This window comes from Danio rerio, chromosome 16, assembly GCF_052040795.2.
Source record: "Danio rerio strain M-AB ecotype USA chromosome 16, GRCz13ab, whole genome shotgun sequence".
Taxonomy (NCBI): Eukaryota; Metazoa; Chordata; class Actinopteri; order Cypriniformes; family Danionidae; genus Danio; species Danio rerio.
Genome location: NC_141036.1, coordinates 3,067,501 through 3,083,664, shown reverse-complemented (window position 1 = coordinate 3,083,664; position 16,164 = coordinate 3,067,501). Strand labels below are relative to the sequence as shown.

The 16,164-nt window shown below is 38.9% G+C and overlaps 2 protein-coding genes across 5 annotated transcripts in view; both read right to left on the bottom strand.

Annotated features, from left to right (window-relative positions):
- Window positions 1-855: 855 nt before the first annotated feature.
- Window positions 856-11,643, bottom strand: clec3ba (C-type lectin domain family 3, member Ba). Its single transcript, XM_087286440.1, has 4 exons — window positions 11,515-11,643; window positions 4,184-4,303; window positions 1,519-1,614; window positions 856-1,397 (listed from the first exon to the last, which is right to left on the bottom strand). The coding sequence occupies exons 1-4, from the start codon at window positions 11,567-11,569 to the stop codon at window positions 997-999; spliced, it is 672 nt and encodes a 223-aa protein (XP_087142566.1). The 5' UTR covers window positions 11,570-11,643; the 3' UTR covers window positions 856-996.
- Window positions 7,285-16,164, bottom strand: part of fez2a (fasciculation and elongation protein zeta 2a) — a 17,764-nt gene continuing 8,884 nt past the window's right edge. For 2 of the 4 annotated variants that reach the window (XR_015510812.1, XR_015510813.1), the window contains 4 exons: window positions 15,875-15,950; window positions 13,677-13,742; window positions 10,970-11,669; window positions 8,900-10,914 (listed from right to left, as the gene is read on the bottom strand). Coding sequence is in view for 2 of the 4 variants with exons in the window: in XM_087286439.1 (XP_087142565.1) it covers window positions 11,653-11,669; window positions 13,677-13,742; window positions 15,875-15,950 (159 nt within the window). In the remaining 2 variants the exon portion in view is untranslated. Of the gene's footprint in view, window positions 11,670-13,676; window positions 13,743-15,874; window positions 15,951-16,164 lie in introns of all 4 variants that reach the window. The other 2 variants (XM_087286439.1, XM_087286438.1) reach the window with 2 other exon arrangements.

The window sequence follows — 16,164 nt, the reverse complement described above, 5'->3', positions numbered from 1 at the left end:
TCTATACCAATGGCATTGACTATTGTGTAATTGACAGTGCTCTATACCAATGGCATTGACTATTGTGTAATTGACAGTGCTCTATACCAATGGCATTGACTATTGTGTAATTGACAGTGCTCTATACCAATGGCATTGACTATTGTGTAATTGACAGTGCTCTATACCAATGGCATTGACTATTGTGTAATTGACAGTGCTCTATACCAATGGCGTTGACTATTGTGTAATTGACAGTGCTCTATACCAATGGCATTGACTATTGTGTAATTGACAGTGCTCTATACCAATGGCATTGACTATTGTGTAATTGACAGTGCTCTATACCAATGGCATTGACTATTGTGTAATTCACAGTGCTCTAAACCAATGGCATTGACTATTGAGTAATTGACAGTGCTCTAAAACAATGGCATTGACTATTGTGTAATTGACAGTGCTCTAAAACAAAGGCTTTGAGTGTTGTGTGATTGACAGCACTCCAATCCAATGGCATTGACTATTGTGTAATTGACAGTGCTCTATACCAATGGCATTGACTATTGTGTAATTGACAGTGCTCTATACCAATGGCATTGACTATTGTGTAATTGACAGTGCTCTAAAACAATGGCATTGACTATTGTGTAATTGACAGTGCTCTAAAACAATGGCGTTGACTATTGTGTAATTGACAGTGCTCTAAACCAATGGCATTGAGTGTTGTGTAATTGACAGCGCTCTAAACCAATGGCATTGAGTGTTGTTTAATTGACAGTGCTCTAATCCAATGGTGTTGAGTGTTGTCTAATTGACAGCGCTTCAATCCAATGGCGTTGAGTGTTGTGTAATTGACAGCACTTTAGTCCAACAGCATTGAGCATTGTGAAATTGACAGCACTTTAATCCAATAGCATTGTACCATAAATGTACAGGATTTTTCAGTGAATTATCAGGCGAGCCATGCATATTCTTGGGGGACCACTGCTACCCCTCTAATACCACCCCTTTAATAATTCAAACGATATTAAACTGGCACACAGACGCCTTTTCTCCACGGCAGTCCTCATCAAACCACTTCCCGTTGGCCGTACTGGACAGGACAGCGCAGTTGTGTGTGCGTCCTCCATCAGGCTGGTGTGTAATCTCCGATTCCCAGTTCTTAAAGCGTATTGGTGAGCCTGTCAAGTCTATCCACTCACCCTCCTTTATCATGTCATTGACCCCCAGCCAGATGTGTGTTTCTGGGCCGACGGTCTGCTGGACGTACTCCTGGAGCTGGTCGTTTTCATGGCCGGACATTGGAGTGCTGAGAATCCCTCCTTTAGCAATGCAATCATCATTGGCCGAGTGGAAATCTTTCTTCACTGTGTCCACAAGAAAGCATTTGCCTGGGATCTTGAAGCCTTTTAGACACACTGAAAAGGGATGGAGAGGAGAAAGTATAACGGATGTTTGTCTGATCGCTACAATGACTGAGAGAGCTTAATGTGCTGGTATTTACTTATTTGAGCCTGAATGTGTGAATCGTGATCAAACCTGTTTGTAAGGCCTGTTGTTCCTTCAGCAGATTGAGATCCTGAATGATCTGATCGATCTGTTTCTTCAGCTCTTCAATAGCAGCGCTGTTCGACTCTTTTTACCACACAAGGACAGAAATGACACAAGAATTTACATAAGGTCAGTCTGAATCGAAATTTGCAGCTAGATGGAAAGCTCTGCATTTATGCTGGCTTGAGAGAGCCTTGTCTAGTACATACTTAAGAAAAACAGAATGATTTAGCTTAGCAATATATTGACACATGAATGAAAGAGATAGTTCACCCGAAAACAAACACGTAGTCACTTTGAAGTGGTTCCAGACCTTTATGAGTTTCTTTCCTCTGTTGAGGACAAAATAATATACTGCCACAGTTATATCCCCCTGCAGCCCAAGACCGGTTACTCACTGAAGATAAGCAGGGCTGAGCCTGGTCAGTATCTGGATGGGAGACCACATGGGAAAACTACGTTGCTGTTGTTAGAGAGGCCAGCAGGGGGCGCTCAACCTGTGGTCTGTGTGAGTCCTAAAGCCCCAAGTGAAGGGGACACTACACCGTCAGTGAGTGCCGTCTTTCGGATGAGACGTTAAACCCAGGTCCTGACTCTCTGTGGTCATTAAGAATCCCATGGCACTTCTCGTAAAGAGCAGGGGTGTAGCCCCGGTGTTCTGGCCAAAGTCCCTCAACCAGCCCTTACAATCATGGCCTCCCAATCATCCCCTTCTACTGAAGTGGCTCTATCGTGTTTGAATATATCTCAGTTTTCTGAGCACACTTCATTATTATTGTTCATTTATTGCTTTGCTGGAGATTAGAACTGAATTTAGAAATAGTTCTGAAGCAAATCTTTGTGCTTAACAAACTAAATTAAATATGTGGGCTAATAGATGTGTTCAGTGGAGTGAGTTTCCACCGTTTCCTCCACCAAAGTAAAGGAGTAAAGAGTGAAAGTAAAGAGAAAGTAAAGAGGCTGAATGAAGGAGGCTCGTTCTTTATCCTCTGGCTGCAGATGCTCTGTTTAACTCTTTTCTCGCTAGTGAAGCGTTCAGTTTTTACACTTATAAACTCCGCCATGTATGTAGCAAATGCGGTGCGACACAACTGACTCTTAAGGGAATGAGAGATGAGACTTTGATTGGTTTAATGCAGGTTATGCTCGAAACACACCCAGAACTCATTAGGACAGGGGTCATCAAACTTGTTTCTGGAGGGCCCGTGTCCTGCACATTTTAGCTCCAACCCTAATCAAACACACCTGAACAAGCTAATCAAGGTCTTACTAGGTATAATTGAAACATCCAGGCAGGTGTGTTGAGGCAAGTTGGAGCTAAACCCTGCAGGGACACCGGCCCTCCAGGACCGAGATTGGTGACCCCTGCTTTAGGAGAATAAGCTCAACCCTGTTAGACCATGCGCCAGGAGCAGAGTGTATTTTTCTCTCCTTAAAATAGCAAAAGTGGATTAATTTTTTTGCGCCATGTGTGTTTTAGACTTTGCGTTTAGATCATTTAAATAGAGCCCTTTGAATAAAACGAAAATCATAAGTCTGACCAGTTCTAAAAGACATAGCAACATATTTCAGATTAGCCTGAAGAGCACTAGCATGTTTGGTGGTTTAAAGCTCTAGGAAGGGAAGTGTTTAGAAACATAGGTCAGAATCATAGATATATACACTAGATGTCGCCTGGCCTATTGTTGTCTATTGGACGGAATGCGTCAATAGCGCCGCCATCTTGCTACAGGGTAGCGCTCCTTTGAAATGAATGCGGGACCAAGGTACAGTGGAGGACTGTGGCCATCCAAAGCCAGAGATATACACATATACACATATATCTGTGATCGGGAGTTTTCCTGGATGTTAGTATGTAATTTTTTTTTTCTAATTACGAACATTTTAATTTTACATCACTTTTCTACATTGATGGATCAGTGACCGCACGTGCATTCCTGACAAAAAGCTTGTGTTTGTGTGTACAGAAATGTACTATCCACCCTCCCTATTAAATTTGATCTAATAATGTCCTGAAACACAGCTCCTCTACTGCTTTCACTTCTCATACTGACGGAGGGAGCGATTCGCTTGTGAATGAATCCCCCCGAACGACTCTTTCACTAACGTTAGCCGACAATAATACAAGTTTCTGGCAGCGCAGCATCTCGTTGTCATATTTCTTTTGCATTGTTTGCTGGTTTTATTCAACAAAACTAGCATAAGCCGAGTGTTTAGTGCGAGTTGCCGCTGCTTTGCCGTATGGTGAATGCAGTAAGTGACTGTTATCATCAATAACGTTACCTGATTAGCACAAAAGTTCAGAACATAAAAAACAGAAAAAAACATAATATTACCTATGAAATGTTCTGCCTTTGTTTTCTTTGTTTGCTCGTTACTACACCCGTAGACAGCGCTAAAGTCCCGCATCTTCACGTAATAACACTGTCTTGACTAGTGCGGTTGAATGACATTTGTCCTGGGAGCACTGTACCAATGTGGCGGCGCTATTGACGCATGCTCAGGGTCCCTATGCGATATCTAGTGTATATATATATGGGTCAGAATAATCTGATATTCAATATAATGGCTTCCCCAAGGCAACATAATAATCATTTACTTCAGAGATGCATCAAGTGTTTGGTGTCAAATGTAATGTTTAAAGTGTGTTTACCTTTTTTCCCGTTCTTCCTCTTTGTCAGGCTCTGCTCAGGACTGGACTTCACCAAACAAATGACGCACAAAAGAAACTTGACAGCTTTGAGATCCATTTTTTCCTCAGCGTATGTGCAGCCTGAGAGAGCAAAACAACAGTAATCTGTTCTTCTGAAGAGAACCTGCCCCAAAAACAGCAGGACCAACACATGATTTCAATTTCACAGCCTGTTTAACGGAGCACAAGCCTGCTCTCTGCCAACAGTGCTGTACTGCAATGATACTTATTTACTGTACACTAACTAGTACTATAGTCTTGCTTTGCACTGCATCCCTTTATATCAGTGAATGAGCAGTTTTCATATACCCTCATTATTTTTGTTATTGTTTATTCTGTATATGATCACTTGTGGTCTGATCATAAATGTGATTTAGTGTCTAAGTAGTGCACTATTTAGGCTACATGTGGTTAATGATGTATAAACTCTATAAGTGTGGAGATTATACACTGACAGGCACTTGGCAATCGGAGAATAATTCAAAACAAACATGGTGTATTATGGCAGTCAGATATTAACATGAACTTTGTTCTCAGTGCACTTTTTAATGCAACTTGAAGGTCCTGTGAAAATAAATATAGTTTTTTTTAGATGTCAGAATTGGTATGTTAGTTATAGAATATCTATAAGCTAGAACACATTTGCATTTAGAAGATATAGGCTTGATATAAACACTAAAGCTTGCAGTTTGTCAGTTGCGTCCAAAAAATGGATAGATTCTTTCACCTCATTTCACCTAACGTTTATCATCAAATCTTCTGACCAATCACATGCTCTCTAGTGTGTGATATGCCCCGCCCCCTTCTTCTCATTTGCTTTTCAGTTGATTAAAGTCCAGCATCTTCACATTGGCTTTGGTCTTGACTCGTGCGGTTGATTGACTTGTGTCCCGGGAGCACTTTACAAATGTGGCGGCGCTATCAACGCATACTCAGGGTCCGTACACAATATCTAGTGTATATATCTAAGGGAGAGAACCCCAGACACTTCCTCCAGCTCCTCTGGAGGGATCCCAAGGCGTTCCCAGGCCAACCAAGAGACCAGTCAGTCCAGCGTGTCCTGGGTCTTCCCCGAGGCCTCCTCCCGGTGGGACATGCCTGGAACACCTCCCTAGGTAGGAAGGCATCCGAAACAGATGCAAAGCCACCTCAGCTGACTTCTCTCAATGTGGAGAAGCAGCAGCTCTACTCTGAGCTTCTCCCGGGTGACTGAGCTCCCCACCTTATCTATAAGGGTATTCATTATTAATTACTTTCAAGACTTTTATTGTAGGACAAGGTAGTACATCATGAGCACTCATTTGTCACAAAATGAAGGCATTATTATTACTCCAGGTGTTGCGAACACTTATTTTTTTGCTGTAAAGCAGAAGATAATCAGATCAATGCAATGTTAAATATATATTTTATTTTTTGAAAAGTAAAAATAAAAGTAAGAAACATACATTGCAATAGTTTATACATCGTATACAAAGCTGTAAGACACAACATTAATGTCCAGTCATTATTAGTGTAACACAAAGAACAGACTAAACCTCTGGAATAGCGGACTGGTCATTAATTAGCACGTTATCTCGTTACGTATTCAACTGAATAGGCACACAAGCAGATCTTACATTCAAACTGTAATACAATCTGACCAGCATGTAGATTTGTTTAATAAGGCTCAACGTGTCTCAAGTCATGAAAATACAGTAACAGGTCGTTTTTTTTTCCCCATCAGACTGAATCAATAATATCCAGCTGCAGGCCCGCAGAACCACACACGTTTTAGGCGCACACACGATCTAGGCAAACCATATGGTTACGACGGATGTAATGTTTTTAACATCTTCTCGGACATTGTCATCAATATATTTTATATATATTGTTAATAAATATTGTACACAATAAACAATAGTGTTTACTATTTCACAAATATTGCGATCGAGATGGGCGAATGGGGAACAATGTTTCCGATCGCCATATCTGACTGAGTCAATATAGCAGACACTTATTTGCTGGCCTTGCTAAATGATCTAAATTGGACAGGTTTAATTCATATAATGGATTCATTTATAATGAAGGAAATAATAGTAAGCTAATATAGGCAATAATACATCTTTATATTTAATAAAAATATTAATAAATGTATAACACTATATTAATATTTTACTCAAGCGATTTAATAGTATTTATTTGCATAATTTTCTAATAACTTTTTAATGAATGATTTTCCACATTAAATACTATAGTAATTTATAGTAAGCAGTATATTGTTTTTAAACCATAAAGTACTGGTAATTTGTTGTAACTATAGGAGCAACAAATTTAGCAATATAAACAAATTAGCTGTTAAAAAATAATTAAATAATTTTATATATATATATATATATATATATATATATATATATATATATATATATATTACTAACAGTTGCTACAGTTTAGTAAAATATAGTTTAAATTAAAATCAGATAATCAGTTAAGATAATCAGTTTATAATTAGGTCTATATTACATATTGTTTAAATGATTAACTATAGTAATTAGTTTTAATGTGACACATTATTGTTTGCTTTTATATTTTACAACAAAACGATTTTAACCAAGAATGATAATATTATGATCCTGAATGAGCTTATTTTTATTTACATAATTTGAGTTCAGAAACTGCAGAGATGTTAAAATAATCGTTACTATATAATAAGGAAATAATGACTGAAATGGGAAACCATATTTATAAGTATTCAATAGGTGGCGATAATGCTCCTAAGTCGTGAGTTAGTTACCATATATGGTTTGCCTAAATCGTGTGTGCTAGATTGTGCGTGCCTGAAATGTGTGTGGTTCTGCGGGTCTGCATCTCGACTGAATGGCTGCTCAGTGCATAGACTCAAACATACAGATTCCTCATCAGATCAGCAAAACCAGCGCTAAAGTGCCCCATTATGCTTCTCAGATATTAGCTTTCGTGTAATCTGAATGTAAAAGGGCTGTCAGTTGTAAAGTGATGACAAGCAAAGATATTTCTGCTAAAGGAGTTGATAAGGTAAAAAAAACTAAACAAAAAAAACATGACTTTTTGTTTTCTCATGAGCAGTGGCCGATTTAAGCATGGGGAATTTTGGTGATCGCCCAGGGCGGCATCTTTCTAGGGGCAACATGGGGAGATGGTGCAAAAAAAACGAGCCCCAGTAAGCTTTGAGATGCGATTTACTTTATGGAAGTGTATTAATTTTCAGTGGTAATCCCAGAGTAAAGATGTTGAGGGGCCATTCACATTTGGGCGTCTTTCGCAAGCGCAAGTTTGTTATTCTCTATGTGCAACTGAAAAACACTGGTGAAAGCAAACTGACACATGCGCGCAGAAAACCTGACCACTCAGAGCAGAGTATGGCTATCAGACCATTCAGAGCATAATAAAGCCATCTGACCAATTGGAGAAGAGTTAAGTCATCTGACCAATCAGAGCAGAGTAAAGCATTCTGACCAATCAGAGAAGTGTATAGTCATCTGACAAATTAGAGCAGAATTTAGTCATCTGACCAATCAGAGCAGAGAACGACCACTGGACCAGACGGAGAAGATCCTTGAACCAACCAATGAGAAGCAGTGAGAAAACTGCTGATGCTGCAGTGGGGCTTATGAGAAAATAAAGGTTCTATTAGTTTATATTGATGAATATAAACCTGTTGTAAGAGATCTCTGAATCTAAACTGAAAACATTTAAACTAGCATAACAGGGCACTTTTAAAGGCAAACTCGCTGTAGTTAAGCTCTTCTTATGAGTTGAAGGGATGTTTGGTGAAATAAGGCATTAAAAGTAGATTCACTGTTAGAGTTCAGTCGATCTGAGAAATACAGCATGTAAAGAAAGAAAAGAGAACACAACACACAACTAATCAACCCTTAGGATTGGAACTACAATATCCCATGATGACTCAACAGTGATACTTGTTGAAGATCAGTGGCTCTCAGAGGGAATAAATGGTGCAAAACAGAGCAGAAATTATCATACAAAAGCCAAAATGACTAAAACTCATCACATCGTTTCATTAATGTAAGAGAAATTAAGAGACTCAGTCCAAACAATTGGTCAAATGCATCAAATAACAGATGCAAAATAGATTAAGCTTCACTTCATCCATTCAAGTTATTTAGGTATAATTATTAGGTTTTTATTTTTACATTTTTAATTAAATTAAATTAATAACATTTCTATTCAACACAGGCGCATTCTGAAAACTTAGTCCTGTGTACGTTTCTGGAGACCGCAAATTACGTAGTCAGAGGTATATATGGCTGCATTTCATTTTTTTAATTGAACGCTACGGGGCGGAATGACGCCGTTCCTTTTTACGCTTACCAACTGACCGCTTACCTCCGTGTGGATGACTTTCTCGCTGCGACCAGTTTGTCTAGTTAGCTCGTCATGTAAATCGGCGGACTTGCGATGCAGAGAGTAGTTGACCATGATGATGGGGTTCGAGTCTGGTGAACAACGGTTCCAGAAAGCAGGCAAGACAAAAACAGAATCCAAAATAATATAAACAAGTGAATAACAGGGTAAAAATGTAGTGAAATCTGAAAGTGTTGTGTAAATCAGACGGGAGCTTTTTTTTCTGGATTGCTTTTGAAAATTGTTGGTTGGGTTTAGGGAAGTGGGTGGGCGGGTCAATCGATAAAATTGGTTGGGTTTAGGGAAGGAGAGTGGGTCAGTCGATTGGTCAGTCAGTCAGTCAGTCATTCAGTTAGTCAACAGCGGCCTCTGGTGGGTTTACGTGAGAACAGCATGCGCGAATGGCACTCGCGAGAGAAATTTGAGATATAAAAAGTATACACAGCGGCCTCTTGATCTCAACGAACATCGTGGGACGTATTTCGCGGCCTCTAGAAACGTATATAGAGGTACGTTTTCAGAATGGGACTGGTTAGTTATTATCATCCAAAAGTTTCCATAGTAACACAATAATTTTAATGCAAGTCGTTAAAACAATTGGTGAAAGTTTTACTATTTGCGTGCTGTTATATTTTAATTGTAATAATACATACATAATATTAGCACAACCATTGGTTGAGAACCACTGATTTCAATCATACAGTACTTGGATAAATGAACGCTTACCATGGGATGTTAATAACTTCATAAACCCACATCTCTCTCTCTCTCTCAGTCTTCATTAGTACTGTCCGCCCTAATGGAGCAGGCCTTTCATAACATGAGTAACATAACATGAAGCCTTCCAGTGTCGTTTACCTCTACTTATTTTATCAGTACAAAAACAATCTGTTATGTTACTCACAACTGCTAAACTGCTACTTTAACTTATTAAATTCATTGAGATTTTCAAAATGCATCGCTGTTCTCTCTCTTGTGGCTCAGTTTTAAACGGCAGACAGCGCTTCAATATTATGTTTGCACACAATTCCTTACAAACACAACTTGAACCTAAAAGTATTACAAATGAAGTTCGAAAAATGTACAACTTACAAGAGTTTTCGTAGCAACTTTTACATTCATCTTCTAACTTAATACCTGATTTTCTTGCAAGCATTTCAGTTATGGTATGATTAGCCTAGAGCGTCGTCTGCTGTTAAAACTAGCCTAGAGCGCTGTTTGTTGCTAAACTAGCCTAGAGCACCATCTGCTGATAAAAACTGGTCTAGAGCGAGAATTTTCAAACTGTGGGGCGCCAGCACTAGAGTGAATCTGATTAGTGTCAGCTGCTCCACGTCTAACTATCAGGCACCTGTAGAGTTAATGTGTTTGAGTAAAATATATACAAATAAAATGGAGCGGGTGCTTTTTAAAAATAATGATGGTGAATGAAAGTAAAATCGGTAAGTCGTCTGACAAAAAAGTGCCGTTCTGGATCTTTCACTTACTTCAAAGACACTACTGACTACATTTACATGGACATCTGTAATCTAGTTATTTGCCTTAATAGACAATAATATAATTAAGGTGTCTACATGAAGTGCTTTTTGAATGTTGCATTACCAAGCTACACACGTTTCCTGTAGAGTTTCCTGTAATTTTGGGTGACTTTAACTGCAGTTCGGCAGTTTCACTTTCGCTCATGAACATTTCATTTATGCTCCCATGACAAACTGGGGTATTCGACGCAAATAAGGAGTGAGGACTGGTGGAAGAGTGTTGTTTCAATGGAATTTAATACGGCACGCCGAATGGAAGGAAAAAACTTACCCATTTTGCAATGTGTGTGCGCGGTCCTTTACTGACAGCCGCATGTGTGGATCTTGTCAAAAAATATGGCGAAAGAAGTGAGAGTAAAATTAGCCAAACAAAACCCCTGGTATAGAGCATCATCTGCTGTTATAAACGGCCCGAGAGCGCCATCTGCTGTTAAAAACTGGTCTAGAACCTCATCTGCTGTTAAAACTAGCCTAGAGCGCCATCTGCTGTTAAAACTTGCCTAGAGTGCCATCTGCTGTTATAAACTGCCCTAGAGCACCATCTGCTGTTAAAACTAGCCTAGAGCGCCATCTGCTGTTAAAACTAGCCTAGAGCGCCATATGCTGTTAAAACTAGCCTAGAGCGCCATCTGCTGTTAAAACTAGCCTAGAGTGCCCTCTGCTGTTATAACTGCCCTTGAGCACCATCTGCTGTTAAAACTAGCCTAGAGCGCCATATGCTGTTAAAACTAGCCTAGAGCGCCATCTGCTGTTAAAACTAGCCTAGAGTGCCCTCTGCTGTTATAACTGCCCTAGAGCGCCATCTGCTGTTAAAACTAGCCTAGAGCACCATCTGCTGTTAAAACTAGCCTAGAGCACCATCTGCTGTTAAAACTTGCCTAGAGCGCCATCTGCTGTTAAAACTTGCCTAGAGCGCCATCTGCTGTTATAAACTGCCCTAGAGCGCCATCTGCTGTTAAAAGTAGCCTAGAGCGTCATCTGCTGTTAAAACTAGCCTATTTTGTCCTTTGGGAAGCAACTGAATCATTGAAAGTTTGGTGTTGTTAACAAAATGAAGGAAGATTTTGATTTCACGTAGACTTTAAAAACTTAGCTCAGATTAGATATAAGACAGAATAGCGATGCTTTCTCATAATCTCAGAATGGATTTCTCAAATGATTTTTGGCCCGAGCTCCAATCAGAATAAAAAACGGTTTTATCATCTGCTGCCCTTCTTAAATAATTTGACTTATTTATATATAAACTGAGATGATCCAGAAGTCTTGCACATACAGACAAAATCACCAACTTCTGCCGGTGCCCAGCTGATTTTACAACTGGCACAAGTCCTCAAATACAGATCTGGAAACACACAAACACTGAATACTGCAAACCTGTGCTGAAAAACATGCAGAGAAGAACAGAAGAGGTGCAGATCAGGCCAAACATGTCATGCAATCTGAGGAACACAGTGAACCGAACTCCTGCAGGGACGATTGTGAAACCGCAGACCACAGGAGACCCTCCTCTCTCTAGGTGGGACAGAGAACTGAGAAAGAGAAACCACAGTCAAACTCTTGTGTATGCAGTTGAAGTCAGAATTATTCGCCCTCTTGTTTATTTCCCCAACTTCTGTTTAACGGAGAGCAGATTTTTTTCAACACATTTCTAAACACAATAGTTTTAATAACTCATTTCTTTTCTCTTTGACATGATGACAGTAAATAATATTTGACTAGATATTTTTCAAGACACTTCTATACAGCTTAAAGTGACATTTAAAGGCTTAACTAGGGTAATTAGGTTAACTAGGCAGGTTAGGGTAATGAGGGAAATTATTATATAACAATGGTTTGTTCTGTAGACTATTGAAAGCTTGAAGGGGCTAATAATTTTGACCTTAAAATGGTTTTAAAAAGTTAATCTTCTATTAATTAATTAATTCTATTAATATTCAATAAATAAAACAAATCAGACTTTCTCCAGAAGAAAAAAATATTATTAGACATACTGTGAAAGTTTCCTTGCTCTGTTAAACATCATTTGGGAAATATAAAAAATAAAATTAAAAGGGGGTCGAATAATTCTGATTTTAACTATATAAGAAAAACAATGTAGTGTAAATGGTGCCTCAGGTGAAATGCTTCTAAGGTTAGTGTATCTTTTGGGTCGTTGGAAACAAGTCGTTTTTGATTTTCGTTTTAAAATTTAAAAATTAAAATTGAACTTTAACGCGTTTTTTGATTTTCGTTTTTGAATTTTAAAACGAAAATCTAAAAATTGCTAGTTTTTCTTTTTCATGGTAAAAAACTAAAAAACTAAATAAAAAAAATAAAAATTACCAGAAAACCAAACAAATAAAGGCTTGCTTTTTCATATTCAGAAAGCAGATAGGCCGACTCATTCACGGTGATGCAATGCTGACAAGCTAGCCTACTATAGGCTATTATTTTCCCCACTTAATAATGTTATATAAGATATTTTCTTGCTATTTTGTTAAGGCATTTTCCTCAGTAAGACAATATATTTCTCATATAAGCGCCGGTTATAGGCTATATATTTATTTTTTGTTAGCATGTTTTATATGAAACAACCTTTATTTTGACATTACATGTTAGCATTAGGCTGCTTTACCGAACACTTTTCTGAAAAGAAAGTTTTAATATTGGTAAAACCATAATACTTCCAGTTCCTGAAGTTTTACCAGGAATCATTTCAGGTGATAGAGGCATTATTACAGTTGTTCGTTATGCACATTTCAATAAGTCAAAGTATTTAAAGAAATAAATTAACAATTAATTTTATCTGAAAGAAGGCATGCTGCGTAAACACCTGACTATCACTAAGCTTGCAGATGAGTTGCATGCGTCATCACCGTGCTACAGTGGGTCTACGTAACTATAACGCAGAGAGATGAGCAATGATTTCAAACGAATGCCCAATGTTACTGTCACTGCTGAAGTGGAAGTAATTTTAACAATAAACGTTATTATCAGAAAACTGTTTAGCAATGCAAATAATACATATATCATTAATTATGCAGTTCCATTTAACCAGCTTCAGTGAGGAAAATATGTATTAACAAAATCCTGTTATTACAAGAAAATACCTTTTATAACATTATTAGGTGGGAAAAATAATAGCCTATAGTAGGTTAGCAGGTCAGCATTGCATCACCATGAACGAGAAAAGAACAAGTCTTTATTCGTTTAGTTTTCTGGTAATTTTATTTTTTGTTATTTGAAATAAAATATGAAAATCAAAAAAATTTTGAATTTTTTTTAAAATTTGTTTTTCACCATAAAAGAGAAAATCGAGACGTCTTTTGATTTTCGTTTTAAATTTGAAAGCGTTATCAGAAGTTTAACAGTGTTGTTGCTGAAGTTGTGTGACTGTGTGTAGTGTGTTTATTGACTATGTTAAGCTTTTTACCTCTGACAGCTGTAGACATACAAATTCATGAAGGCTATCAAATGTCATTTACATTTAGCTGACAGTCTAGCCTGTAAAATATGTGAATCATCTGTTCCTGATCTGCATGCATTTCTGTCCTTACCTTTGAGGATGTAATCTGTGAGGAGGCTTGGGACTTTATCGCTGTCGTCTCTCATGGCTTCTAAAACTGCAGAAGAGCAAAAGTTAGCACTGATATATGCTAGTTTATACAGTCTGTACAAATGATCTACAGCAGTGGTTCTCAAAATGGGGGTCGGGACCCCCCAGGAGGTCATGAGACAATAAAGCCTAGTTTATACTTCTGCGTCAAGTGACCAGCGTAACTCACGGCGCAGGCAACGCGCGTAGCTGTGCATTTATACTTCTGCGCGCTGTCTCTGTTGCTCTGCAATACACTTCCGGAATGCTAGTTGGCAGTGAGGTGTAAATGTTCCTCTGTGTCGAGTTTTTCGCTTCTCCTGAACACTTCCTGGATGTACAAGTGGCTCAAACTCGCTCATTTTGAGGCAGGAAATGGTGGACGTGCAACAACTTTAACTCTGAGGTAAACACAAAACAAAACTTTCCATCCGGAGCTCCTTCACGGGACTCCACACTTGTAAACTATCACTCGTGCCATTCGCGCGGCTCTCGGTCCCGCCCAGACTTGTCAGCGCTACCAAGCCGACCAATCACAGAGCTTGCGCTACACGTTGTTGCGACGTGTAGTTACATTTTTTGAGAGGTGCACGTCAGTGACACCGACGGCCATGGCGAAGGGCTACGCGCCGTAGCATACACCGGTGTTTGACGCAGAAGTATAAATCAGCCTTAACAGGGGGTCGCTTAGGGATTTCCAGAAATAAAATGCATTTTATTAAACTACTAAAATTACCATACTTTACCCCTAACCTACAGAAGAAAAACAAATAGTAGTGACAAGTTACAATATAAAAAACACGACGCAAATAAAAAGCCATCAGCCTTTCCATTTCCTGAGATCCCTGAGGTGATTATGTAATATTAAACACACAGCAGATTGATTTTAAGGCACCAGGTTAAACTTTCTGACCTTTTTACGACACTCATGTACATTAAACATAAATACAGGCCCCAACTGAACACGGAGGCTGGCGTTCAGTAAAATTTCAGAAACATGCTAAGTGAACATTCAAGTTCAGATATTCTGCTTTGAAAATGTGCGTTACGTGCCACAATGGCTGTCTTAAACCTCCCAATGCCAGTTCGGCCAATTTTATTTCAGCAGCCTGGGTTGCCTTGGTGTGATTCATTCAGTCAGGAAGGCTCTCAAAGCATGTGTCCGTGACGAAAAATGCAACCTCCAGTGTACAGCAGTGGCTTCCAAAATGAGACACAGATTCAGAGTTCCACATGAGGTGGTTATTAATTGGCAAATACCATAAACATTACAAATGTAAACATTAGGTGAGCAGGTCACATTGTAACCCTGTATCCTAACAACACGCTACGTGATGTAATTTTCAGTGATAAGCAATTGGGCTGTTTGCACCGGACGAAAAACGACAGACAGGGTCTAATTTGTGCCGGAACACACCGGATCCGGATCTGGCACCTCTGAAAACTCATCCGGCACCTAATTTTACCAATCGCCCTCCTCAACCGCGTGCGCTGTTCACTTTCAGTTTCTTCTGCGACTCCCCAACCCTCTTGACTTTCGTCCGCGACAACCCCCCTCTCTTCACTTTCATCCTTTTTCTGCAACACCCCCACCCCTCCCTCCCACTCTCCACTTTTGTGTGCGACACCTCTCCATCCTCAGGTATCACGCTGGATCCGTTACCTCACGTCTGTTCCGGGACCTCGCAATTTACAAATTAGGCACTGATGACAGACATTTAAATTCAGCCATTCAGAACCACAGAATATACATTTGAGGTGTTGTTTGTGACAAAAACGCCTTTTAATATGGAAAATATTTCTTCTATCGCGTGCTGTTGCTTAGAACATGACTGAAATCAGAATTTTTTGGTGTCGTCAATCTGGCAACCTGCTTTTGAATGTGTTTTAATCCAGGAATGCAATACCTAGTTCAACCACTGGGTGTCAAACTTGCATGCTGCACCTTAGAGATTGTTTTTATGCGCTATTTCAAAATGCTCATCCTAACAGGTGAATGGAAACACAGCTGCTGTCTCTTCAAATTGATCTGGTCTTTTATAAAATACTGTGATCTCTCATAGCTTCCAAAACTGCAGAAGAGCAAATGTTAACAATGGTATACGCTAACATACAGAAATATATAGCAGATTATTTAAATCAAAAAGCATTTGGTCTTACTTTTGGTAAAGATCTGAAGGTCTTGGACTGACGGTGGACCGTCTCTCCTCTCGTAAGGAATGACTGTTGTTACATACTGAATAAAAGAAGAGCAGAGATGAGCGAGTTAAACATCACTGAGTAATTGCTGATCATTCCACAGGCATGATCTGTCTTAACACACAGCATGTTTTCTCTGATTCACTATAGCAAGCCATTTTAACATTTAAAACAAAACAAAAAAATATATATATACTGTATATATATATATATATATATATATATATATATATATATATATATATATATAT